The following is a 26421-nucleotide window of genomic DNA, read 5'->3' as shown; positions in this document are numbered from 1 at the left end:
TCAGGATCACTGTGGACAGTGACTGCAGCCATGAAATTAAAAGACGCTTGCTCCTTGAAAGAGAAGCTATGACAGACTTAGACAGCATATTCAAAAGCAGAGACATCACTTTGCCAACAGAGGTCCGTCTAGTCAAGGCCATTTCCAGTGGTCATGTATGGATGTGAGAGCTGGACCATAAAGAAGGCTGAGCGCCAAAGAATTGATGCTTTTGAACTGTGGTGTTGGAGAAGACTCTTGAGAGTCCCTTGGACTGCAAGGAGATCCAACCAGTCAATGCTAAAGGAAATCAGTCCTGAATATTCACTGGAAGGACTGATGCTGAAGCTCCACTATTTTGGCCACCTGCTGGGAAGAGCCGACTCAGTGGAAAAGACCCTGATGCTGGGAAGGACTGAGGGCAGGAGGAGAATGGAACAACAGAGGATGAGAGTTGGATAGCATCACTGACTCAATGGGCATGAGTTTGAACAAACTCTGGGGGATAGTGAAGGACAGGGAAGCCTGGGATGCTGCAGTCCATGGGGTCGCAAAGAGTCGGACACGACTTAGTGACTGAACAACAATAGTCTTACACCATATACTGAAGTCAGCTCGAAATGAAGACTTGAACTAAGACCTAAATCACGAGACTCTTAGAAAACCTAAAAATTAAATTCTCTGACACTGGTCTTGGCAGTGACTTCTTACATTTGACACCAAGAGCAGAGGCAACAAAAGCAAACATGAATGAGTGGGACCACATCAGACTAAAAAAGCACAGGAAGCCGGGAAAATGAAGGAGTGGGACCACATCAGACTAAAAGCACAGGAAGCCGTGAGCCGAAGGAAGCAGCAGCCACCGAGTGAAAGAAAATATTTGCAAACCATTTATCTGATAAGGGGTTAATATGCAAAATATTTAACAGGCTCATACAGCTCAATAGCAAATAAACAATCTGGTAAAAAATAAATGGCAGAGGGTTGGAAAAGACGTTTTTTCCTAGAGAAGACACACAGGTGGCCAATAGGTACGTGACAGGGTGCTCAACACCACTAGGTCCCAGGAAAATGCAAATCAAAACCACAGTGAGCTCTCATGTCAAACTTGTCAGCATGGCTAGTGTCAAAAAGACAAGAAGAGGACTTCCCTGGTGGTTCAGTGGATAAGAATCCACTTGCCAGGACAGGGGGACACGGATTTGATTCCTGGTCCGAGAAGATTGCATGTGCTGCGGGACAACTCAGCTTGTGTGCCAGAACTGCTGAGCCCACGCTCCATAGCTAAAGAGAGCCCACACACTGCAGTGAAGGCCCAGCAGAGCCAGAAATAAGCAAGCTAGTTAATATTTTTAAAAAAGATAACAAGATTAACGAGGGAGTGGAGAGAAAGGAACAGTTTTGTACTGTTGGTGGGAGTGTAAATTGGTGCAACCACTGTGGAGAAGAGTATGGAGGGTCTTAAAAAAATTAAAAAATAGAGCTACCATTTGATCCAACCAGAGGAAATGAAACACAATCTTGAACCGACGCCTGTGCTCGCTCTCCTTGCTGTGCTGTTCACGTAGCCGGGCTGTGGCAGCTGCTTGAGGGCATCGGCGGGGAGTGGGCAAAGGTGATGTGTGTCCAGTGGACGGAACTCAGCTGTGCAAGGGAAGCCTGCCGTCTGCAGCAGCCGGGTGGACCTCGAGGGCACTGTGCTGACTGAGCTGAGCCACACACCTCCCTCTGGAGGCTTCTGGAAAGGCCAGACTTGCTGTGAAGGAGAGCAGAAGGCCGGGGTCAGGGTGCGGGCAGGGAAGGGGGAAGGGAGCTCGCTGTCGTCCCAGGATGAGTCAGGCCTGAGGCTCCAGCATGGAGCGCGACTCGGCGCCTGCACTGTGTGTAACGGAGAGTGGAGACCGCACGTTCCCAGCAGCAGGGGAGCCTGAGGGGACGGACGTGGTGAGAAAGTGGATGAGGGGAAACCTGTGCGGTGTGGACACGCATCCGGGTGCCACAGCGCTCGTGCTCACCGTGTCGTGGATGGAGTACGCCGCAGTAACGCTGAGAGGAGCTGACATTTTATCCTGCTTTTATAATCAGAAAAAAATACGTGAAGAAAGCTTTTTTTTTTTTTTTTTAATTTTTAAATAACTTTCAGTTCTCTGACTACACAGGCAGGGCTTTCTTGAAAGGTGTAGCCGCTGTCCCGGGAGAACTGACGGAAGCCATGAACACGCAGAGCAGAGAAACGGCACGGCCCACGTTTACAGAGCTGTGCGTCACGTGTGGAAGAGCGGACCCCGGGGGGCGAGCTCCTGTGAGGGCAGGGTCCTCGCCGTGCCTGTCCTCAGCCAGGGTTCACGTGTGGCCCTGCCCTCTTCAGTTCTGCAGCCAGTCTCAGCCCAGCTTGTCCTCAGCGCATCCCTGAGCCTGCCCCGCCTCCTGTCCATCGTAGTGCACACTGCCTCAGAGCGCTCCTGTGCGGGATACTGGTGACAGATCCTTACACGTGGGCCACATTTCTCTAGTCACATGTGTGCCGACCTTTCTCCACAGCTCCAGGTTCACGTGTGTGCTCCTGTCTGTACCAGGACAGGCGTGAGGACCTGAAGACTAACAGCAGCCACTGCTGAGCCTCCTCACGACCACCTGCAGGCCTCCCCTGCCTGCAGTCCCTGTCACCATAGAGGTGCAGACCCCACACCTGTGGGTCCTGCACCCAAAGCAGAGCTCTGTCCTCGCAGAGACACCAGCCCCTGCCTCCGGAGCTCTTCCAGAGACACCATCCCCTGCCTCTGGAGCTCGGTTCCCCACTCTCCTCTCCCCCTCCCCCCCTGCCCCCCTCCCACTCCAGCTGCCCTGTGTGTGCTCAGCATCTGCCTGAGTTCCTGCAGGGGCCCCCGAGGGGTTTTGCTGCCTGCAACCACAGACTGCTGCCATCTTTATTATCTCAGCTCTCAAACTGCTCTTTCTAGAATTGAGTACTTGTATTTTTGCTGCTACAATGGAAACTCTCTGGCCCTGGTTATGCTCTTCAAGCTCTGGGATGAAGGTACCCAGGAGAAGGAGCGTGCCAGGCAATCCATGAGGCCACTGGACACAAACAGCGTTTTCCTGGGGTGTTGGTTCCCCTGAAGACTCTAGGGGAAAGAAGAAATTAGATGTCAGAAGTGGTTTGTGAAAGAAAAAAAACTTTGAGACACACTGACTTCCAGAGTAAAGCTTAACCTCTTCAGCATGGCGTAGAAGATCCCATATGGTCTGAGCACACAGGGCGGCCCCTCTGACCTGCCAGGCTGTGCTGACACTTATTAGAGTGTGGCCGCCTTGGGAGGAGTGGGCCCAGTCAGTCCCAGCGCAAGTGTCTGCCCAGCCCACTCTTCAGGAGGGGTGGTGCAGAGCACAGTGGCCTTGAGCATCAAGGAGCTGTGAGCCAGGAACAGGGAGTGGTCAGACCTGAGGTCCAAGCCCACAGGTATACTGGTCACCATGACCTCTGAACCCAGCGGCTGACACAGATGTTACGAGACATCTAAAAATTACACCAAGAGAAACCACTCATTGAGAACCTGGGGAGGGCCTTGTCTCTGCACCAGGTTCTGTTAACGTACAGAAACAGTGTTGTTATTGACTTGTTACCATTCCATAGATAACAGAAATAAAGACTTGGATGATGTATTTTTATAATGTATCCCATTGGACATGGTGAGCAGCATCTGGTAAATGTTTATTGATTTAAGAGGTTAATGTGGCAAGAATACACAGAAGAACTGTACAAAAAGAGCTTCACGACTAAGATAATCACGATGGTGTGATCACTCACCTCGAGCCAGACATCCTGGAATGTGAAGTCAAGTGGGCCTTAGAAAGCATCACTACGAACAAAGCTAGTGGAGGTGATGGCATTCCAGTTGAGCTATTTCAAATCCTGAAAGATGATGCTGTGAAAGTGCTGCACTCAATATGCCAGCAAATTTGGAAAACTCAGCAGTGGTCACAGGACTGGAAAAGGTCAGTTTTCATTCCAATCGCAAAGAAAGGCAATGCCAAAGAATGCTCAAACTACCACACAGTTGCACTCATCTCACACGCTAGTAAAATAATGCTCAAAATTCTCCAAGCCAGGCTTCAGCAATACGTGAAGTGCGAATTTCCAGATGTTCAAGCTGGTTTTAGAAGAGGCAGAGGAACCAGAGATCAAATTGCCAACATCCACTGAATTGTGGAAAAAGGATGAGAGTTACAGAAAAACATCTATTTCTGCTTTATTGACTATGCCAAAGCCTTTGACTGTGTGGATCACAATAAACTGTGGAAAATTCTGAAAGGGATGGAAATACCAGACCACCTGACCTGCCTCTTGAGAAACCTGTTTGCAGGTCAGGAAGCAACAGTTAGAACAGGACATGGAACAACAGACTGGTTCCAAATAGGAAAAGGAGTACATCAGGGCTGTATATTGTCACCCTGCTTATTCAACTTCTATGCAGAGTACATCATGAGAAACGTTGGGCTGGAAGAAGCACAAGCTGGAATCAAGATTGCCGGGAGAAATATCAATAACCTCAGATATGCAGATGACACCACCCTTATGGCAGAAGGTGAAGAGGAGCTCAAAAGCCTCTTGATGAAGGTGAAAGAGGAGAGTGAAAAAGTTGGCTTAAAGCTCAACATTCAGAAAACGAAGATCATGGCATCCGGTCCCATCAATTCATGGGAAATAGATGGGGAAACAGTGGAAACAGTGTCAGACTTTATTTTTGGGGGCTCCAAAATCACGGCAGATGGTGACTGCAGCCATGAAATTAAAAGACGCTTACTCCTTGGAAGGAAAGTTATGACCAATCTAGATAGCATATTGAAAAGCAGAGATATTACTTTGCCAACAAAGGTCTGTCTAGTCAAGACTATGGTTTTTCTAGTAGTCATGTATGGATATGAGAGTTGGACTGTGAAGAAAGCTGAGCGCTGAAGAATTGATGCTTTTGAATTGTGGTGTTGGAGAAGACTCTTGAGAGTCCCTTGGACTGAAAGGAGATCCAACGAGTCCATTCTAAAGGAGATCAGTCCTGGGTGTTCATTGGAAGGACTGATGCTGAAGCTGAAACTCCAATACTTTGGCCACCTCATGCAAAGAGTTGACTCGTTGGAAAAGACCCTGATGCTGAGGGATTAGGGGCAGGAGGAGAAGGGGATGACAGAGGATGAGATGGCTGGATGGCATCACCGACTTGATGGACATGAGTCTGAGTGAACTCCAGGTGTTGGTGATGGACAGGGAGGCCTGGCGTGCTGCGATTCATGGGGTCGCAAAGAGTCAGACACGACTGAGCGACTGAACTGAACTGAGGTAGAAGTATGTGTAATGTTTTTTTAAGGTAAATTTTAAAAAAATTTTTATGTTGGAGTGTAGTTGACTAACAGTGCTGTGTTAGTGTCAGGGGTCAGCGCAGAGATTCAGTCGTACACGTGTCTGTTCTTAAACTCTTCTGCCATCTAGATGATTACAGTGCTGAGCAGAGTTTCCTGTGCTACACAGCAGGTCCTTGTTGGTCATCTGTTTTCAGTACAGCAGTGGGTGCATGTCCATCCCAAACTCCCACTATCCCTCTTCTCCACCTTCTGCCCCTGTCACCATGGGTTCAAAGTCTGTGAGTCTTTCTGTTTTAAAACAAACATCTAAACCCCACAAATAGTACACCAAATTTGTAAGTATGAGTAAAATGTTTCTATAAATTGATCTAATTTTAGGATGCAAAAACTGCCAAAAAGTACAAAATTTTCGTAACTTGAAAGTAAAAGAATAGTCTACTATTAATGAATAACCGTTGTATTGGAAGAGATTTAAAAACACTAACTGGAAAATAACAAAAAAGTACATATTATATCTTTATATCTATCTATCTGAGGAATGTGCCTAAAACTGTAGTCCGAGGAAGCATAATGCATTTGACTTAATATCTTAATGATCTGGATATAGCTATGACTGGGATTTCATAACAAAATGGGATGAAAGAAATTTTAAAGGAAATCGTGAAGACCAAAGCAGAAATACCTTAGAAAACATAGAAATGGTGGTGCTGAAAATTCTAAAAGAAAAAAAAAAGCTACACAAAGATGTAAAAGTCTAGTGAACTCTAGAAGTAGCTTCATGAACTCTGTAAGAGGTCACACTGACTGGGGAGCCCAGAGCGGACCTGCTGGTGAGCATCTGCTTGTCTCGCTCCCCAGCTACTGTGACCAGCTGAAAGTCTCGGAGAGCACAGCTGTGCTGCAGCCCTTCCTCCCCAGCATCCTGGACGGCCTGATCCACCTCGCAGCCCAGTTCAGCTCCGAGGTCCTCAACCTGGTGATGGAGACCCTGTGCATCGTGTGCACGGTGGACCCTGAGTTCACAGCGAGCATGGAGAGCAAAATCTGCCCCTTCACCATCGCCATCTTCCTGAAGTACAGCAACGGTACGCGGGGCGGGGCCGCGCGGATGCCCCCGAGTCTCGTGGGCTGTGTGTTAGGGCAGAGGGGACCGTGAGTTAGCAAGAGGCTGCTTGTGTGTAGATGCAGACAGCAGAGAGCCTGCGCCTGTGACTTGCTGTCTTTAGGAGCTGGAGAAAAGAGCCAGCAGTGAGGTGGGAGGCTGAGCAGCAAAATCAAAAGCTTTCTGAAAGAAGAGGCCTAGAACTAGGATTAGAGGGGAGCTGAAGAAGAGGAGGCAGACAGAGGTCTAGGATCAGGTGTTCATAGTGTGTTTTCTGTAGTAGCAAGTCTTTGGAAATAATTAGAGATTAATTACATCCATAAAATGGAATGCTGTGCAGCCATTAATAATCCAGTCTCAAAGAAATAAAGCCATAGGGAGGTGCTCACCTTGTAGTAAGTAAATAGATTGTTTTCCAAAACTCGTAGAATAGAATCCCAGATTTTGGTTTTATTATCAGAAAAAACATTGAGGACATGTATACCTGAAGAATGCATATTGACGCTTGGAAGCGGGGTGGTACTAATGTGAGGTCAACTGGACGTTTTAGGCCATGGTCTGTGGAGTCACTGACAGCTGGACGTAACTTAAACAACTGAGCAGGAGTGGGTGTTTTACTTGATTCGTTGTGTGACAAGAGCGTGCCCTAAGGAGGACTCCACCCTGCACGCTCCCTGCCCGCCACGCGGCCTCCCCCAGGGGCTATGTTGCTGCTTGTTTGCTGCCGTGGCCGTGCACCCCCGAGTGGGCTGCAGTTCTCGTCTGCTACAGACAGTGCATCTTAGCGCCCGGCACATTGAGTGCCCCTTGGAGGGTGTTTCTGTTTTTCTTAGGTAGGTGAAGCAGGTTTAGCTAAAGTTCCGTTTCTTCACAAGGCTCTGCTGTTTGAAGGTCTTCTCTTTTGCCTCGAGTGGCTTTGGGAGCACCCCCAGGAGATGACATGCAGTCCTACTCAACATGTGGGACCCGGAAAAATCAGTGTGAGGCAGTTCTGAGGCGGTGGTGTCTTCTTAACAAGCTGTCAGTGGGGGCTGCTTTTCTAAGCATTTGGGCTCATAATGAATCCATGTTTCACAGGAATATAGGCATTAGAGATTTGTCCCAGGGAAAGAGGCAGGTTCTGTTTTCAGAGCAGCTGTTGCTGACTTGTCCCCAACTCTGTCAGCTCACACACATGCTGCCTCCCAGGCCCCAGCGGCTGCCCCGGGCCCCAGGTCCAGGTGAAAGGTCAGGCAAAAGCTGGCGGCTTGGGTGTGGGCCAGTGGCAGGCAGCGTGGACAGAGCGCTCGTGTCTTGTCTCCCCAGACCCTGTGGTGGCCTCCCTGTCTCAGGATGTCTTCAAGGAGCTGTCCCAGATCGAGGCCTGCCAGGGCCCCATGCAGACACGGCTGATCCCCACCCTGGTCAGCATCATGCAGGCGCCCGCGGACAAGATCCCCGCGGGGCTGTGTGCGGTGCGTCCTCGTCCTTATGGCCCTACGCCACCCCTGACCAGCCGTGATGTGTTCTCGGGGCAGGGGTGTCCCTGGGCGCAGAACGGTGGGGCCTCTCACTAGGGCCTGAGTGTCTCTGGGTGGGTGGGCGGGCAGGCCCGTGGGCCCCTCCCTCCCTTCCCGCCCCTGAGGCAGCCTGACTTGTCTCCTGCAGACGGCCATCGACATCCTGACCACGGTGGTGCGGAGCACAAAGCCCCCTCTCTCCCAGCTGCTCATCTGCCAGGCCTTCCCCGCTGTGGCCCAGTGCACCCTGCACACGGACGACAACGCCACCATGCAGGTACCTCCACGTGGGTGTCTGAGCCGTGGCGCACGAGCAGCAGGCTGAGACGTTTCCTGCCTTGGAGAAAGAAACCCCTGCCATCTGTGCTTGTCCGGAGGACCGGGAAGGTTCCGACTTCTCAAAGGCGTGGGGTCCGAGCAGCAGAAGAGATCCCAGCCGTGTAGGCTCGGGCCCCGAGAAGCCCTCTTCCGTCAGTAGAGTCAGCAGAGGGATGACCTGGGGAGGCTCGAGGCAGTGGTCTGCTCTGTCCCCAGACCTGGGCCCGTCTCAGCTGCAGCTCAGCTGCGTTCCCCAGGACCAGAGGTGGAGCCTGGCAGCTGAAGCTCCTCCTCTAATGAGAGATCTGTGTCTGGGCTCCCACGAGGGGCTGGGAGGAGGGTGTGTGCGTATGGGTCTGGAGCCCGGCGCTGACAGGCTGCCCGTGTCTGCAGAACGGAGGCGAGTGCCTGCGGGCCTATGTGTCGGTGACGCTGGAGCAGGTGGCGCAGTGGCGCGACGAGCAGGGCCACAGCGGGCTGTGGTACGTCATGCAGGTGGTGAGCCAGCTGCTGGACCCCCGCACCTCTGAGTTCACCGCCGCCTTCGTGGGCCGCCTGGTGTCCACACTTATCGCCCGGGCGGGCCGGGAGCTGGGCGAGAGCCTGGACCAGATCCTGCGCGCTGTCCTCAGCAAGATGCAGCAGGCCGAGACGCTCAGCGTCATGCAGGTGCGGGGGCGTCCGCGGGGGGCCCTGGGCCTGTGTGCCGGGTCCCTGAGCCGCTGTCCCCTGTCCCCTAGTCCCTCATCATGGTGTTCGCACACCTGGTGCACACGCAGTTGGAGCCCCTGCTGGAGTTCCTGTGCAGCCTCCCCGGACCCACCGGCAAGCCCGCCCTGGAGTTCGTGATGGCCGAGTGGACCAGCCGGCAGCACCTCTTCTACGGGCAGTACGAGGGCAAAGTCAGGTGGGCCTCGTGCTCCCCCCGGCCCCACTGCCCACCACGCTCCCGGCCCCTCTTCCTTCTTGCTGAACTGTAGCTGCGAGTAGCTGCCATCTTGAAATTTCCAGAAAACGGGATCTTCCCTGGCAAGAGCCCTTCCCCGGCCCCGCCTGAGGGCTGCTGCTGGCTTCCTCTTGTTTTTAAAGCCAGGTTTCTAACAATTTACCCTGGACTTTATCCCCTGTTCTCACCGCCCCCCACGCCTTCCAGGGTGGACGTCCATGTGGCTTTGCTCAAGAGCTGTTCTCACCCACCCGCCCTTAGGAACAGGAGCCCCTCTCAGTCGGACTCTGGCATTCCCCCAGCCCGCCCGGAGGCGCATTCCCACCCAGTCGCGGTCGGGTGCGTCCCTGGGGAGGCCGGCTCACAGCGCTCTCTCCCTGCAGCTCCGTGGCACTGTGTAAGCTGCTGCAGCACGGCATCACCGCCGACGACCGGCGGTTGCAGGACATCCGCGTGAAGGGCGAGGAGCTCCACAGCCCCGACGAGGGCGTCCGCACCCGCTCCAAGTCGGCCAAGAGTGCGTGACGCCGTGCCCCACCCCCGCTGGACTAGGACACCTGGGGGGCATTCAGAAGGGGCGTCAGAGATGGGTTCCTCCGGCGCAGCAGGGGCACAGCGTGTGTGGTCCTCTTGTGGCTGCAAGTGGACAGGATGTCTGGTGGCCAGCCCGCTCTGGGCCCGGGACCCTGCGTCCATGTCTGTCACGGCTGCCATCCAACTGCAGGTTCATACTCCCCACGCTGTCCCTGAGGCTGCGTCTCTGGGGCCTGCGGCGCTCTGACCTGCTCAGGCCCCTGTGTCCCAGCTTTCTCACAGACACAGCTCGTCCCCTTTAGCCCCTGAAGGCTCTCATCTCTCCTGACCTCTAAACTGATGTAGAGTACAATGAAGTTATCTTAACGTTGAGCCTCATGACTGGGGGGCTTCCTGGCGGCTCAGGTGGTAAAGAACCTGCCTGCAGTGCAGGAGACCCAGGTTCCGTCCCCGTATCGGGACGATCCCGTGAAGGAGGGTATGGCTACCCAGTCCAGTATTCTCGCCTGGAGAGTCCAATGGACAGAGGGGCATGGTGGGGCCACTGTCCACGGGGTCACAGAGTCGGACACGCCTGAGCACTCTGCACACACGCACTCGGGGCCGTGTGTGGCTGGGGGTGGAGTGCTGGGTGCAGTGCTGTGCGGGAGCAGCCCAGGGCAGCCTCCTCTCTTCTCCCCAGACCCCGAGCGCTGGACCAACATCCCTCTGCTGGTCAAGATCCTGAAGCTCATCATCAACGAGCTGTCCAGCGTCATGGAGGCCAATGCCGCCCGCCAGGCTGCCCCCGCCGAGTGGAACCAAGGTGCCCTGCGTCCCCGCACGCTCCCTACCCACTGCTCTGGGGCTCGCCTTGCAGGCCCACGTGGGGCTGGCTCCCAGGAGCTGCCTGACGTGAGGCCACCCTTCCCGGCTGGCTTCTCTTGGGGGCTTCTCAGCCTGTTCCCGCCCCCCAGCACAGTCGGCTCTCAGGCAGACTGCCGGGAGGGTCTGCTCACCCCTGGTTCTCCCTGGGACTAGGGGCGTGGTGCAGGGACCCTCGGGGCCTTCCGTCCTGGCCAGTCTGGTGGGAGGGGAGGCGCGTGCCAGCTGCTTCTCATCTCCAAGCAGACGACGCCAACGACATGTGGGAGGACCAGGACGAGGAGGATGAGGAGGAGGAGGACGGCCTGGCTGGCCAGCTCTTGTCCGACATTCTTGCCACGAGTAAATATGGTGAGTGCGGATAACAGCCGTACACACACGGGGCCAGGAGGTGGGGGTGTCCTCAAAGGGCGGCACCTGGGTTTTTGTGCCCCTTGAGCACAGCCTCGTGGGTGACACTTCCCATCCCGCCCCCGCGTGTGTCTGCAGAGGAGGACTACTACGAGGACGACGAGGAGGACGACCCCGACGCCCTGACAGACCCGCTCTATCAGCTCGACCTGCAGGTACGGTGCCCTGTGAGTGAGGGGCTCCCGGTGCCCGTGCTCGCCCCAGTGCCCGTGCTCCCACCCCGGTGCCCGTGCTCCCCACCCCAGTGTCTGTGCTCCCCGCTCCACCCCCCCACCCCCTCCCCCGGTGCCCCTGCTCCCCACCCCGCTGCTCCCTCCTCCTCTTCCTCCCCACAGTGTTGGTGCTCCCCCCCGGTGCCTGTGCTCCCCACCCCAGTGCTCCTCTCCTCCCCAAGTACCCCTGCTCCTCCCCCCCCCGCCCAGTGCCTGTGCTCCCAACCCCGGTGCTCCCACCTACCCCCGGTGCCCCTGCTCCCCACCCCGGTGCTCCCTCCTCCTCTTCCTCCCCCCCGGTGTCCCCCCACTGGTGCCCCCTCCTCCCCTTCCTCCCCCCCGTGTCCGTGCTCCCCCTGGTGCCCCCTCCTCCCCCTGGTGCCCTTCTCCCCGAAGTGCCTGTGCTCGCCCCCGGTGCCCCTCCCCACCCCGGTGCCTGTGTTCCCCCCTGTGCCCCCTCCTCTCCCTCCCCCCCATGCCCCTCCCCACCCAGGTGCCCCCTCCCCTCTCCCTCCCTCCTCAGGTTCACTCAGTGCTAGAACCCAGCTTCCTGCAGCTGTATGGTCAGAGTCCTCAGAGTGGCACGTTCTCAGGGTAGTATGTGAGGCGTGGTCCTGGGAAGTGCCTGTGGCACTCCGCCTCTGGATTGAACCTCGCCAGAGACTGGACCCTGGGGTGTGGGCTCTCGTCTGAAGGCCAGAGCCCGGCCCCCCCTGGCTGCAGCCCTCAGGCGTTCCCTTCCCGCCCTCTAGGCTTACCTCACAGACTTCCTCTGCCAGTTCGCCCAGCAGCCCTGCTATGTGATGTTTTCGGGCCACCTCAGCGACAGTGAGAGGCGGGTGCTGCAGACCATCGGCATCTGAGGGGAACCCCGCCCACCATGCCCGGCGTGCAGCCCTTCCTGGCCTTGGGACTCTCTCTTCTCGGCCTGCAGTAGCGGCCTCAGGCTACGCTGACGGTCGAGGCCTGGTGGCCTGTGCCTCTCGGAGCGTGCGCTGGAGCACTGGCTCCTCCCACTTGAGCCCCTCTGCGCTCCAGGCCTCTGCCGGCCAGGCCAGAGCACACTGCCTGGCACGATCGCGTTCCTGGTTGTGGGCCCCCACCTGGAGCACAGGAAGTCACGACCGTTCGTCTTCTAGGACGGACCTGGTGTCTCATAGTCTGTCTGATGTGTTCCGCTCCAGCTCCCCTCGCAGAGAAGTGGGCTTTCTGCCCTCACCCGCTGATGCACTTGTCTCGGGGCCGAGGGGAGCCCCCCAGGGACCCTGTTCCTCCTGCAACCCTGAGAGTCCCCGTCCAAGAAGGCCGTCTTGGTTTTGCCTCATTGCATGACAGCCCCTCCCTGATGCTGTTCCTCGTACATGCACGCACACGAGGTTAGCCAGACAGATGGCAATTTGGTTTTCCTTTTTTAGAAAAAAAAAAAAATGGAAAAACAAATTTTTTTAAAAGTCCACTTGCCCCCACCATATTTAACATGCCTCTTGCACACACGCCCCACACACAGCCTGATACTGAGGCTGTCCCTCTCCCTCAGGAATCCTCTAAGGTGGGGACGTTGTGGCCCTCACATTTGCAATGTGTATTTTTCTAGGAGAGTAAAGTGATCTTTACAAACGAGTGCAGTCTGCATGCTCTCTGATGTTGGCACTGCCTCCTGTCGCTCTCAGAGGAGCAGCGAGGTGAGGGGCTGGGGCCGGGTGCAGCCCCGCGGACTGTGCAGCTGAGCCTCTGGGAAGGGCCTCCTAGAGACGGAGCTACGTGCTCAGTTTCTGGGAGGGAGCCAGTGGCCCTGCACCCCCTTTTCTGGTCGTGCCCGTACCAGAGCCCGTGTTGAATAGCTGCGCAGTGTTCCTTAAGGCGGTGGTCTCACAGCAGGGGTGGGCTACTAGTGCAGCTGACTAGTTCTCAGGGAAGGGCCCCAGGGCTGCTGCGGGAGCCTCAGGCTCAGTGTCATCAGGTGTGCCTCCCGCCCACCTTGCCCCCAGTGGGAAGCTGGAGGGGCAGGTTCCCAGCGGGGCTGCCAGCCCGGCCCCGGCCTCTCCCGCTGCGCTCCCTGGAGCCCTTGACGTGCAGGCCCTTCCTGTTTCCCGTTCACCTTTACGGCAGGTGCACAGATAATGTTTCCCTTCTGTTGACGAGGAAGTGCATTCAGGGGCTGCATCCACTCGGCAGGGAGTGGAAAAGACCTCCCGGAGGCCAGTGGTCCTGACGAGAACTTACCCTCTGACTCCCCCTTCGTGTCCATCTCTTTGGCCAAAGAGAACTAGCTTCCGGGTAGGAAGGGCAGGGCTGCCTGCTTAGAAGGACTGGAGGTTCAAGGTGAGAAGTCGAGAAATGGGCGCCCTGACCCTGGAGGAGAGCGGCCAGGACATCAAGGTCTGTGGCCGGGACGCTGGGCCTCAGGGAGCTCGGTGGGGAGGAGGGGAGGGGGGCGCAGACCACACTGGGAGCCGGAAAGGACGTGAGAGCCCAGCTCCCTTTCCGCCCCGAGAGCGCCGGCCCATGGGGACCGACATGAAGGGCGGGTGGCTGGAGTGTGTGATGCCAGATGGGCCTCAGCATCTGATTCTACTGACAGACCAGATAGGACAGCAGGCGGCAACCGGCCGCCAGCTCTGACTGCAGAGTAGCCCGGTGGGTGGTCTGTGGCGCGCCCAGGGCACTCTGCCCTCAGCCCCCATCTTGTAAGTGGCCGACGAGGGGTCATTTCACACCTTACCTTCCAGAAGACGGTTTGAGGCCATTTACAGAAGTAAGTGCTGGACGAGGACGTGGACACCGATCAGGTTCTCGGGTAACAGGGAGTCCCTGGGGAGGCTGTTAACTTAGAATCCAAGCATCTCTACCAGAGCAAACGTGGGCACAACCTCTATGTAAGCTTGTTCTCCAAGGTGCTGGTTGATAAGAGTCCCTGTGAAAACACCCAGGATTCCCGAGCATAGAGCAGTGCTTGCATGATCTGTGCCGGTAACGGGCGGTGTGGCAGGAACTGTCCCTGCATCTGTAAAACCCCCGTGTAGACTGAGGCTGGGGTCAGGGCACGGCGTCCGGAGCCCTGTTGGGCCACCTTGGCCTTCCTGTGCCTGCTGCGGGCCCAAGCACTGTGTCCCAGCTTGCTGCCCAGCCAGGGCTGCGTGGCAGAGGCGGCGCGTCCGCAGGGGGAAGGCCAAGCACTCAGGTCAGGTCGAGGAGAGAGGCTCAAAGGGCTGGGGGACTCGGGCAGACAGGACTCTGCTCCGGAAGCTTAAAGGGGCCTGTACTTGGAAGGCGCCCAGTGGGCCCATGGTCACTAAGGAGATGGGAACACACAGCCAGCTCCTGGCTCCATGGCATTCCAGCAAATACCAAGCCCCTCACGTGCAGGGCCCCTTCCACCAGGAGCCAGTCTAGCTGGGGATGCTAAGCAGCACAGTGGGCCTGGGGACCTGACCAGATACATCGGTTCTGGGTTGAGTGCCTGCTGCCCCAGAGGAGAAGGGCAGAGGGGGTTCTCTTGGGGGGCGGGTGGGGGAAGTGGCTGGCAGCCGCCCACCTGTCAGAAGCACGCGACGTTAGGGCTGCTCTGTCACCTGTGAACTCGCCTAGATTCTCTACTGAGGATCCTTGACCACAGTGAGGGACGTGGGCAGTCAGAGAACTTAGAGGTGGGCCTAGGTTCTCTGCATCCGAGGTTCAGCCAATGCGGGACGAGGGGCGGGGTAGCCCTGGAGTTGCTGGTGGAGAAAGCCTGCGTCATTGTGGAGCTGTGCAGTGGAGACCCGTGTTGTTCCAGGGTCGGCCCTGGCCGTGCAGAGCAGGGGCCTGTCCATGCCCTTTGCAGGTGGAGGTGCAGAGATCGAGTCAGGGCTGGAAGCACCGCCCTCCCGTCCTGCCTCCTCAGAGCTCGCCCTGCCTCGGGGCTGTGGCTGCAGGTGAAGACGGGCTGGACTCCAGGCCCATAGGTTCAGGCCGGGAGGGTGTCCTCTCCCCGCCCTCCAGCTGCCCCACCTCTGTGGGGTGGTCTTCCTGACTCCCTGGGTTAGGGTGACTCAGCTCACCTCACAGCTGCTGCTGCTGAATCAGGGCCTTGGGGAGCCTTTGCGGGAATGGCTCCAGCGTCCCACCTGATGAGCAGAGCGTTTCCCAGGGACCTGGTGCTGCCGGGAGCTGTCTTAATCTGCTTTCACTAGGTTTTTGCCCCTCCACTTGTTCCGGGAACTTGGCTGAGTTCTTGCATTTCCTTGCCTTAGTTGCTTTTGCAGGGGGAAAGCAGAACTCTGAGGATAACCTGCTTTTGGATGCTAGGTTAAAACCCCGAGTGAACTGAGGTTAGGTCCAGGGTCTTAGGGGAAGCGAGGGAGGGAGAGAGAAGGAAGAGGGCTCCCAGAAGGAAGGGGATAGCAGTCTGGGGACCCGATGCTGGCCGAGCACCAGGGCTCCCTGGCGGGTCCCTGCGCTTGGGTCACACAAACTGAGGCTGCTGGATGTGCAGGCCCCCGAGCCCTCGACAGAGCCCACCCCCAAGTTTACACTGTGTGAGGTCCTGAGACCATGTGACCCCGGCTGGCAGGGGAGCAAGCTGTAGGGACCGCAGCCTGAATTGCTCGCCAGCTGGGAGGAGAGACTGTCTGACCTAAAGTGACGGAAGGGAAAGAGGTGTGGCATTTCTTGCCCCCTGGCTTTGTGGCCATGTCCCTCCTCAGCCTAGCTCCCCTTCCTGACCTTGGGCTCACCCGCTGGGCCGGAGGCTGGTCCACCGAGGCCCTGCCAGGGCCCTCTTGCAAATTGTTTCCGACTGAACACGCAGAGAGAGGACCAGAGCCCCCGAGCCGGCTGACCTGCAGTTGTAGGGGGTCCAACTGAACCCCTGCACTTCCAAGTTTGGAAGCTGAGGCCCGAGGGGCCCTCTCCAGCCCGTAGGGCGGGGCTCCTCTGCCCCGGCCGGAGGTTCCGAGCAGGCACCCCACCCCGCCACATCCCGGCCCTGCTCTCCATCCCCGGGGCCACGTAGGGTGAGCAGACGTGACCAGTCCATCCTGGGGAGCCGTGCGCCGGGGGCGTGGACTCCAACGCAGCCGCCTTGTGCCCGGTGGCGTGGGGCGGTGATGAGCTGAGCCCCCAGTGCACCGCCAGCCTCCGCACCTGAGCCCAGCCCTACACAGCCAGCCTCGCGAGGACAGCCACCATCCTCGCCTCGCAGAGGGCTCACGCGGGTCTCGGCTGAAAATAGAGCTCAGTGGGAAGGGTCAGTGCGGGCGGACGCCCGTGTCCACAGACCTCCCAGGAGAGGGAGTGGGCAGACAGAAGAGCTGCAAACAGAGCCTCCTTCGTCTCTTCCCCTCGGCTCCCAAAATAGCGCTCGTCGGCCCCCGCCCTGCCCAGCTGGCCTGGCCACGGACCCAGGAAGGTGCCACCTGAAGGTGACCTGGCTGGCGGCCCCCAGGGCCAGCCAGTGGCTGCCCCACCACGGCCTGAGGCTGCCAGGTTCGGCCCAGACCCCCTGGGCCCCACAGAGACGCCTGGCACTTGGCACCCTTCCTGCCAGGCTGCCCCCATGCCCCCGCCCCCGAGGACTGAGCCAGGGACAGCCTTCTGTCCACAGCAAGTACAAGTCACACTGGACACCAGGAGAGCCTCCTGATGAAGGAGGAATGTGTGTTTATTGGGGGCTAGTGAGAGCCTGTTCCTTCGGTGCAATGAGACTGCATCGGAGGAAAGAGTGTAGTTCTCTCTGCAGGAACTGGGTGGACAGAGGCCCGCGGGGCAGGGAGGGCAGGGTGTCCACGGGGCTCTCCTGAAGAGGAGAGGTGGGAGCCCCAGGGCCCAGGGCCCCGTGAGGCAAGGGAGGCCTCGGGGATGCCATTCGGTCTGCCCTGACCTGGAGAGGCGCATCAGCCGGATGGGAGGAGGCCCAGCCGGCCACTCAGCCCGGCCGTGGGATGACTCAGCAGACGCTGTGGCTGAAGCCCCGGGCCAGGCCCAAACTGGGTCACGGTCCCGCTCCTCCCACTCCTGCTGGCCCGGCTTCCCACCCCGAGGTCTGCCCACGGATGTGGCCCACACACCAGGCCCAGCTCGGAGCGGTTCAGACCTGATCCACGAGAGGCAGAAGGACGAGTGGACCGGCTTGGGCTTTGAAGTCACAGAAGTCCAGCTCTGAGCCCCAGCCTGGGAACAGAGCAAATTAAGTTCTTCTAGTGCCGGTGCCTCGTGGGTACGCTGGCACACACTCACCTGCGGAATCACCGGTGTCATCACCCTCCACGCCCTGTCCCCTCTGGGCCAGGGACAGCCTGGCCACCCCCGGGGCCTGGAGACCCGCTGGGGGAGGCAAGGCTGCTGCTGTGTATCTGCCCACAGAAGGTGCAGGGAAGCCCCTGCAGGCCTGTACAACCCCCTCCCCAGTCCCCAGCATTCCCACCCAAGCCTCCCCTCCCTCTCCTCCAGCCCAGGGCCCGGCTCAGCACGCAGGCGCAGGCGCAGGCTCCAGCCCCCCGGGTTGAGGAGCAGCACCCCCTCCTACCCAGCTCCTGTTTTCCCCTCTGACCTGTCTGATCACCTCCTGTCATCTGCGCTGAAAAGTTTTCCTAGAATTTTACAATCAGAAAATCACTGTTGTCCTGGTGAGCTAGAACCAGGCATGTTAAGTTTTAAGGAGAACTAGGTGGAGAAAAAAGGGTGGAAAGCAGAGACACAGAAAGAGAGGGGGTTTGGGAAACAGGTCATTTTGTTTTACTTCGCTTTGTTTCATTTTAATAGGAGAGACTTGAGGTTTTGTTTCCTAAGGAAAGAGGAGCTAAAGGCACAGAGAGAAGGGATGCTGGAAAAGACCCCCATCAGGTGGGCTCTGGGCTCAGGCTGGGGCAGGGCAGGAAGAGACAGCCCTCCATCTGCCCATCGAGCCCCCGCAGTGAGGGCTGGGGACTGCAAGGAGCACGGGGCCACGTGGTCCCTGCACTCAGCAAGTGGACGCGCTGCCGGGTGTGGGGAGCTGGGGGCTCTATCCATCCGTCTGTCTCTGCGGCATTTATGGCTTCGTCCTTTGTCAGGACAGACGTCCGCTCCCCCGGCCCCCATCAGATGAGCAGCCACGTCCTGAGCAGGAGCAGACCCTCTCCTGGCCTCTGCTCTCCTGGAGGCGCCAGCACCCGCGGGGCAGGACAGGGCCGCGCCTGCCCCCGCCGCCCTTCCCAGCCTGTTCAGGTTCTGCTGGGCCTCCACGCCTCGATGTTGGAGACACTTGCCATCTGCTGCTGGGGGTGGGAGCGCCGGGACTGATGGATCCTCGTGATGGGCACTCGAGACTTCATTCTGTTTAAGATTTATTTTTGGCTGTGCTGGGTCGTTGTTGCTGTGCAGACTTTTTTCTGGTGGGGGAGAGTGGGGCTACGCGCCAGTTGTTGGGCTCAGCTTCTCACTGCGGCGGGGCCTCGTCGCAGAGCGTGGGCTCGGCCTCAGCAGTTGGTGCACAGGCTTGGTCGCCCCGCTGCATGTGGGATCCTCCCGGATCGGGGATTGAGCCTGTGTCTCCTGCACTGGCAGGTGGGTTCCTTACCACTGAGCACCAGGGAGCCCCACACCTTGCTGTGTTGCCGACTTCTCTATGTGACTTGCCGCCGCGCTCATTGTACTGAGCGCACTGCACTCCACAGCCTGGTGCTCAGTGTACTTCACAGCCTCCATGCAGCACACTCTCCTCTGCTAGCCACCTGTGGGTTCTCTGTATCTACAACTCTTATTTCTGTTTCATGTTTGCTCATTTGGGTTTTGTTTTTGTTTTTTTAAGATTCCACATGTGTGATTTCATACACTACTGGTTTTTCTCTGACTTGTTTAACGTAGGATAACACCCTCCAGGTCCAGCCTGCTGTTGGAAATGGCAACATTTCGTTCTTTTTAAAAAATATTTAATTAGTTGCAGCACATGGGACCTAATTCCCTGACTAGGGATCGAACCCGGGCCTCTTGCATTGGGAGTACAGCATCTAAACAACTGGACCACTACGGAGGTCGTGTTTATGGCTTCGTAGCATTCCATTGTATATCCGTACACATCTTTATCCAGTCATCTGTTGTTGGACACTTAGGTTGCTTCCATATCTTGACTATTGTGGATAATGCTGCAGTGAGCGGAAGGGTGCGTATGTCTTTTGAAATATGTCTTTTACAACTAGTGGATTTGCATTCAGGTGAACACCCAGGAGTGGGATTGGCCGAAATGGGCGGTGATTCTTTCTGTTACCTCCGTACTTTTTCCAGTACCCACACCAATTCACATCCCCACTAACGACGCTCCAGGGTGCGAACCTTTTCTCTGCATCCTCACCAACAAAGCTGTTGTTTGTTGTCTCTGAGGACAGTCGTTCTGACAGGTGTGAGGTGACACCTCATTGTGGTTTTGAAGCATTTCCCTGATGATTCGTGATGCCGAGCATCTCTTCATGTGCCTGTTGTCCATCTATATATCTTCTCTGAGAAAATATCTAGTCAAGTCTTCTGTGGGTATTTTTTTTTTTTATGTTGAGTTGTCTGAGTTCTTTGTATATTTTGGACATTAAGGTATAACCCTTACAGGATATACCACCTGTAGACACCGTCACCCACTAAGCAGGTGAAGCCACTTAAATTGAGACTGCCTCTCCCACTTACGGGTTCTGTTACCTGAACAAATCCTTGAACTGCCCTGAGTCCCAGCTTATGTCTATAAAATGAACTGATAACACCAGTGAGCTTGATTTAGCTCATGGGGTTCTGGGGAGCCGCAAAGGAGGGGCCTGTCCGAACACCCTGAGGGCTGCACGCAGAGGGGCTGAGGGGGCCTTGGATTTTCTCCCTAGCTTAGGCCCTGCAAATTCCTGGTCAGGTGCCCCCAGAGCAGGGGCACAGCCACTGACAAACTTGCAAGGAGACTATGACCCCTGGAGGGGCCACCCTATGCTCTGCACTACCGTAGTCTCTCTGTGGGGTCGCTCTGTGAAGAAAGAGGTTTCCACTGCCGAGGGCATCCGACTGGACGGGCCCAGGTGGTCCCCGCGGCCTGCCATCCGTAGTGGGAGGCCCTAGCTGGCCACTCGGTGGGGGGAAGGGGCACTCAGGGAGCCAGCGCATCTGGCAGGGCCCAAGTCTGCCGGCCCGCGGGGACAAAGCTGCTCTGAGCAGCCTCTCAATGGGCCCCTGTGTTCTGGGGTGGGGGCGGGGTGACTCCCGGCCCCCGACTCTCCTCCCCGCCGCCGGCGGAGGACGTCCTGCTGGACGCTGGGTAGAGGAGGTCCTGCGTCAGGGGTGGCCCCTGCGCCTGAGCGCTTGGAAGTAGCACCAGGAGCAGGGCTTCTCAGGGCGGGGACGCCGACGGGCGAGGCAGCTAGCGGGCCGAGGGCCAAGAGGCCCTCCGCAGCAGGGCCCAGCGGCCGCCGGCGCGGGGCGGGCTGTGGGGGCGGCTCGGACCCGGACCCCCGCGAGGGGCGTGGCCGGGGCGGAGCCCGGAGGGCGGGGCGCGGGAGCAGGGTCGGCGCAGGCCGGCGAGCCCCGCCCCGAGCAGGCGGAGAGGAGCCGAGGAGCCGGCGGGCGAGCCGGCCCGCGGAGCTGGGCGGCGGCGTCGTCCTGTGCGCCCCGCGCTCGCCGCGCCGCGCCATGCCGCCCGCCGGGCTCCGCGGGGCCGCGCCGCTCGCCGCGGTCGCGCTCCTGGTGCTGGGGGCGCCCCTGGGTAAGGGCCGGGGGCGCGGCGGGAGGCCTCGGCGCGCGGCCCGGGGGCGCCCGGGAGATCCCGGCGGAGCCTCGGCGTTTTAGGGTCCGTGGGAAAGGTGCGGGGGCTGGACGGGGGGCCCGACCCTGGGGGTCGAGGCCGAGGCCTCCGGGCGCAGGGACCAGGGTGGAGCTCCGGGCAGTGGAGTGGGGCTGGGGCGGCCCGAAACCCGGCCCGCTGGCCACTGGGCACCTCCACCGCTGCCCGCAGCTCTGGCTGGCGAGGACTGCCTGTGGTACCTGGACCGGAATGGCTCCTGGCATCCGGGCTTCAACTGCGAGTTCTTCACCTTCTGCTGCGGGACCTGCTACCAGCGGTACTGTTGCCGGGACCTGAGCCTGCTCATCACCGAGAGGCAGCAGAAGCACTGCCTGGCCTTCAGGTGGGCGCCGGCCTCCCCTCCCCACCCCCTCCGGCTCTCAGCCGACACCCTGCCTGGGCCCGAAGCGGGGCTGGAGCTCCAGGGCGCAGGAGCTCCAGGAGGGGCCGGCCGGTGACCGTCATGTGGTCATCGCGGGCTGGGGCTGGGCCGGGCCCTTCCCCCCGCCCGGGCCTGTGCAGGGCGGGGGCAGGGGCAGCCCCTGGCCCAGCGGCGCTCCAGCCTCTGGCCGGACTGGTCCAATCCCCAGTCCGCCGCTCACCAGCTGTGTGATCTTGGGGAGGACAGGTCCCGGGTGGGTCACTGTTTCCTCCTCATTAAGGGGGGCGCACAAACGGGGCTTTCAAACTTGTTTTGGGAGGAGGAGACGCTGACATACAGAACATGTATGGGGAGGCAGTGACCGAGCGCGGTTTGAGAAAGGAGCTCTGCCCGTCAGGCCTCCTGTGTTGGAGTCCAAGCTGTTCAGTCCTGGACTCGGGTGCACGCAGCAGCCCCTGCAGGGAGGCCGCTGCTCAGGAGGCTGCCCAGCCTTCAGGGAAGCGCGGTCCCCAAGCTCTCCCCAGCGGGGCGGGCAGAGCCCCGCGTCTCTCTGGCCGGGGGTCCAAGCCAGCATGGCGGTCTGTGTGGCGAGGACTCCCCGCGTGAGGCTGGAAGGTGAGGAGACCTGTTCTTTGTCCAAGTCCCAAGACCATAGCGGGCATCGCCTCGGCCGTGATCCTCTTCGTGGCCGTAGTGGCCAGCACCATCAGCTGCTTCCTCTGCTCCTGCTGCTACCTCTACCGCCGGCGCCAGCAGCTGCAGAGCCCGTTCGAAGGTGCGTCTGTCCGTCTGTCCACGCGGGAAGGGGCGGGGGTGCCCTCGGAGGGCACCAGAGGTCCGGAGGTGTGGTTGGCAGCAGCGGGCCCCTCTGGACACACACCTGCCCGCCTGTCACCCCAGAAGCCAGAGCGCAGGGACACGTGTGAACCCTGGGTACACCGATGTACCTGCAGCTTGGGCCGTGCGCGTGCACATGGCTCTCAGGAAACAGCAGGCCGGGCCTGGAGCGTGAACGACGTCGGGTGCGCTCCGTGTGCAAAATCGTGTGCCTGCACACAGGCCCAGGCCTGGTGGGTGTGGGAACGGTGACCCTGTGTGGGGGTCAGTGTGAGAGGACCCCTCGGGGGCAGCTCTGCTAGGCCGGGGCAGGGCGGGATGCCCCCTAGGCCAGTGCTGTCTGGCCCAGGAGGTCTCTGAAACCCTGAGTGGGCACACTGCTGAACCCAGACCAACCAGCAGGGGCCACCTGCAGGCGCCCTGCTGGACTCGGCCAAGCAGCAGGATCTTGGGGCAGAGGGGCAGGGACGGCGTCCCATGGAGGCGGTGCCCTGAGTACTGGTCCTTGTCCCCCAACCAGGCCAGGAGATCCCCATGACAGGCGTCCCTGTGCAGCCAGTGTACCCATACCCCCAGGACCCCAAAGCCGGCCCCGCACCCCCACAGCCCGGCTTCATGTACCCACCCAGCGGTCCTGCACCCCAGTATCCACTCTACCCGGCCGGACCCCCAGTCTACAACCCTGCAGGTGAGTGGGCCCCGCCTCCTGCCTGCTCTGCCCTGGGGGTCCTGCAGCCTGGGTTGGGGTTCCTTCGCGCACTCCTGGGCCACCCCGACCCTCACCTTGTCTCCTTGGCTTACAGCTCCTCCCCCGTACGTGCCACCCCAGCCCTCCTACCCCGGAGCCTGAGGAGCCAGCTGCGTCTCTGCCGTCCCTCAGGAGGCTGAGCCTCCGCCCGGCCCAGGGGGTGGGCAGGGGCGTCTGCTTGCCAGGCCCCAGGCCCAGCTGCGCTCTGAGACCTTCTGGGAATGGAGCCCCAGGGAGGAGGAACAGGAGCTGAGCTGGAACTTGGCCGTGACTGAGGGGTGGGTGGGGAGGGCCTGGGACATGTGGACTATTTTTAATCAGGAGTGGGGGAAGGGCGGGAAAGCCTGCATGGCCCCTGCTTTCTTCCAGCCCTTCTCCTCCCAGGACCCCGGGCCAGGAAGGCTGAGCCCCTCCTGTTTGCCGTGGACTTGGGGGTGGGGAGGCTCCACCAGCCACGGGCAGAAGCCGCCCCCCCCCCTCCCCGGCTGCCCCACGGGCCGCGCTCCGGGGGATTAAAGCCGTCGTGACATAACTCCGCTGGGCCGTCCACACCTCCTGACTCCGTGGGGGAGGGCAGGGCCGGTGCCCGAGCACAGGCAGAAGCCCTGGGCTGAGGGCTGCCAGGCTGCCAGAGCTGGGGAGGCAGATCTTGCCACCGTGGGGGGACGGGTCCTCCTGGTCCCAGATTCCACACGTGGGTCCGGCGTGAGAGGCACCTCCCTCCACCTATCTGAGACACCTGGACTCGCGCTTGTCCCCCACCGACTGACCTAGGTGTGTTTCCCAAGGTTGCCGGGTCTCCGCTTCCTCATCTGTAGAATGAGGGCACTGCTTCAGGGGTACAGGAAGCTTGTTGGAGCTGCCCTTCCCCGTCAGAGGGCCTTCCCTGGACCAGCGGCTGAGAGGAGCCCGGCTGGGCAGGTGCTGTCAGCCGCCTCAGAGCATCACGGGCGCCCAAGACACGAGACCCCCAGGCCCACTTCAGTGCCTCTGCTGTGTCAGGCCGGTCCCCTCCCGCCCCCTGGCCTGGTGACAGATCCAGGAAGGGAAGCTCGATAGACTTTAATTCACGCGGGGAAAACACCAAGTCAGCTTGGAAAGCCCCTAAGCCCTCCAAGCCCTCTCTCAGTCCCCTCCCCTCCATCCACTTGCCCTCCGGCCCCACTGCAACCTGCTGGCTCCATTCCTCAGGCCTCAGGGCTCTGTGGCCTGGTCTGGAGGGCCGGCCCTTGTGCCGGTGGCGCTCAGGGCCCGCTGGAGACTCTTTTTTCACATTAAGGGCGGGGGACTCTGGGCCAGCTGCTCTGGGGCCGGGGCCAGACCTCCACCTCTGGACCTGACCTCGGTAAAGGGGAAGCTTGTGCTGCAAGTCCACCTTTCCCGAGGATGGGGACGAGAGGTGGGCCGCAGGTGTCCTGGCTTCCAGGCCATAGTTTCTGCCAGCATGCTGGGAGAGGGGTCACCAAGTCATCCCAAGGTTTGGACAGCCCCTCTCTCTGTCCTGAAGCTGGGAGGTGGAGGTTTCCAGGACAAAATTTCTGCATTTCCCTGAAAGATGAGATGTTAATGAATGCAGGGCCATGCCATCCGGAATGAGCTTCCTTAAGTCAGCAGCCTGGGGCCAATTAGAAATTGCTCCATAGTCTAGGATGGGAGACAGTTTATCCCAATAAGAGCCCCCTACCCCCTCCCTCCAACATTTCCAATCAATTAACTGCTGCTGCTGCTAAGTTGCTGCAAAGCACTGCAAAAAAGAGAATTTTAAGAAAAAGGGGAAATCGTGCTGGAGTGGAGCTTTCACGTGGTGGCAGCAGAGAGGAGGCCCCTCACATTGTCTAGCTGGTAAACAGGGCACCGCCCTAGTCTCTCCTGGGACCCAACACCTCACCTGGGGACCGGGCACAGCTGCTCCCCCAGCACCCCTGAAAACTGGCAGTCGCCCTACAAGATGGTGTTGGGTAGAAGCAGCCGTGACCCTCAGGGGTTGGGTCAGCAGTGGTATAAGTGGGGGTCCTGCCCAGCTCGGAGGTAGCAGCAGGACGCTGGGGGGTCAGGGAAGCGGAGGTGGAAGGACCCGCATCCTGGGGTCAGCGAGGCCTGCGGTGCCGGGGAGCCTGAGTCCAGAAGAGGATGGCGGGGCGCGGGCTAGGGCCCAGGTGCCTGGAACGTACAGTCAGGGCCGAGAGCCAGGGGTTAGCAAGACAGCGGAGCGCGGGGGCGGGGGCGGTCAGGAGCGGGAGGAGGCTGAGAGCCCGATGGGCAGAGCAGGGGAGGCTGGAAGAAGTGTGCCCAGTGGGGCGGGCAGCGCCTGCCCCTCTACCACCTCCCCAGCGGGCCGCCCCCACTAGGCTCCCCAGGCCCGGTGGTCCTGGTGGCTGACCCTCGTTCGGATCTCTCGCCTCTTAGAGGAGCCGCCTGAGCGGCCTTGGGCCCCAGGCCCGGCCCGGGCCTCCTGCGAGAGCCAGCGGGCCGAGGGGCCCTGCAGCCCGGAGACCCCGGGCCCGTACACGCCGCCCCCGTCCGGGCGCTCTTCCGCGGCCGGGCCGGGCCTGGGGCTCCGCCGGCCCCCGGGCGGGGTGCGGAGAGGGTAAAGCGGCTGGGAATCCCAGCCCAGGTTTGGGTCCGGACCCGTCAGCGAGGGCTTCGGCCCCGCCTAGCGAGCCCTCCCCTCAACACGGCTGATCCCAGGGCGGCCCCCGCCGCCATCCCGGCCTTCCCGCGGGGCGGGCCGCGCTCGGTACAGCCGCCCGCCCTCTGTCCGCGCGCCGCGCAAGGCCCGGCCGCGTCTCCGCTAGGAGGCGCCGCGCCGCCGCCGAGGATGGGGACGTCATCCGCCTGCAAGGGACGCGAGGGGGCGGCGGGAAGGGTGATGTCATCGGCCTGCGGGGAGGCGGGGGAGGGGACGTCATTCTCCTGCGGGGGCGGCGGGAAGGGTGACGTCATCGGCCTGCGGGGGAGGGGGCGGGAAGGGTGACGTCATTGGTCTGCGGGAGCCGCGGGGCAAGGGGACGTCATCGGCCGGCGGGGGAGGCGTAGGGGACAACGTAGGCGGGAGAGGGACAGAGGGCGCGCGGAGGGCGGGGCCTGGCCCCCCACACCCACCCCCAGGCACAGCGTGAGGGGTCGTCCCCTCGGGAGCCTCGTGCCCTGAAGCGGCGGCCCGGCGGGGCCTCGAGGCCCTGGGCGCCGCGCGGGGCCGTGCGGCCGGCTGGAGTCGCCCTCCGGCCCGGCCGTGCCCGCCGTAGGTCACGGACAGGCGGGCAGGGGCGGGGGCCGCGCGCAGGCGTCGCCTTAGGCCCTGACTGGGCTCCCGGGGTCAGGCGCATGGTGGACGCGGGGGACAAGGCCCCAGGCCCGGCGGCAGCTCCAAAGCGGAGAGACGCCCTTGGCATCCAGGCAGTGGGAGTCGGGCCTGGGGGCATACCCGCTGGGCACTGCCCCGCGGTCATTCACCCTCGGCCCTCCTGA

General features: G+C 60.0%; 3 protein-coding genes across 5 annotated transcripts in view; 2 read left to right on the top strand and 1 right to left on the bottom strand.

Moving 5' to 3' along the window:
• IPO9 (importin 9) overlaps positions 1 to 12843 on the top strand; it is a 39517-nt gene extending 26674 nt beyond the window's left edge. For all 3 annotated transcript variants that reach the window (XM_027565894.1, XM_027565895.1, XM_027565892.1), the window contains 10 exons: positions 6196 to 6422; positions 7745 to 7893; positions 8087 to 8215; positions 8650 to 8925; positions 8997 to 9163; positions 9586 to 9719; positions 10419 to 10541; positions 10847 to 10951; positions 11090 to 11166; positions 11976 to 12843. In XM_027565894.1, coding sequence (XP_027421695.1) covers positions 6196 to 6422; positions 7745 to 7893; positions 8087 to 8215; positions 8650 to 8925; positions 8997 to 9163; positions 9586 to 9719; positions 10419 to 10541; positions 10847 to 10951; positions 11090 to 11166; positions 11976 to 12086 — 1498 coding nt within the window. In that variant the 3' untranslated portion in view covers positions 12087 to 12843. The remainder of the gene's footprint in view (positions 1 to 6195; positions 6423 to 7744; positions 7894 to 8086; positions 8216 to 8649; positions 8926 to 8996; positions 9164 to 9585; positions 9720 to 10418; positions 10542 to 10846; positions 10952 to 11089; positions 11167 to 11975) is intronic.
• LOC113907005 lies at positions 12639 to 20667 on the bottom strand. The gene has a single exon (XM_027565897.1). It carries the CDS (start codon positions 17458 to 17460, stop codon positions 16411 to 16413), a length of 1050 nt encoding a protein of 349 aa, XP_027421698.1. The 5' UTR covers positions 17461 to 20667; the 3' UTR covers positions 12639 to 16410.
• A 91-nt stretch (positions 20668 to 20758) lies between these two features.
• On the top strand, positions 20759 to 23489 carry SHISA4 (shisa family member 4). Its single transcript, XM_027565898.1, has 5 exons — positions 20759 to 20908; positions 21158 to 21329; positions 22010 to 22143; positions 22726 to 22893; positions 23009 to 23489. Exons 1-5 carry the CDS (start codon positions 20836 to 20838, stop codon positions 23053 to 23055), a joined length of 594 nt encoding a protein of 197 aa, XP_027421699.1. The 5' UTR covers positions 20759 to 20835; the 3' UTR covers positions 23056 to 23489.
• The last annotated feature ends 2932 nt before the right edge of the window (positions 23490 to 26421 follow it).

Source organism: Bos indicus x Bos taurus, chromosome 16 (assembly GCF_003369695.1).
Source record: "Bos indicus x Bos taurus breed Angus x Brahman F1 hybrid chromosome 16, Bos_hybrid_MaternalHap_v2.0, whole genome shotgun sequence".
NCBI classification, from domain to species: Eukaryota; Metazoa; Chordata; class Mammalia; order Artiodactyla; family Bovidae; genus Bos; species Bos indicus x Bos taurus.
This window is presented reverse-complemented; position numbering and strand designations above follow the sequence as displayed.

Excerpts from the sequence above, each read along its gene's own strand:
- LOC113907005 (XM_027565897.1), bottom strand. The coding sequence starts at position 17,460 with ATGACACCGGTGATTCCGCAGGTGAGTGTGTGCCAGCGTACCCACGAG.
- SHISA4 (XM_027565898.1), top strand. The coding sequence starts at position 20,836 with ATGCCGCCCGCCGGGCTCCGCGGGGCCGCGCCGCTCGCCGCGGTCGCG. Across the intron at positions 20,909-21,157 it reads GGTGCTGGGGGCGCCCCTGG|CTCTGGCTGGCGAGGACTGC; the intron begins GTAAGGGCCGGG and ends CGCTGCCCGCAG. Across the intron at positions 21,330-22,009 it reads AAGCACTGCCTGGCCTTCAG|TCCCAAGACCATAGCGGGCA; the intron begins GTGGGCGCCGGC and ends TCTTTGTCCAAG.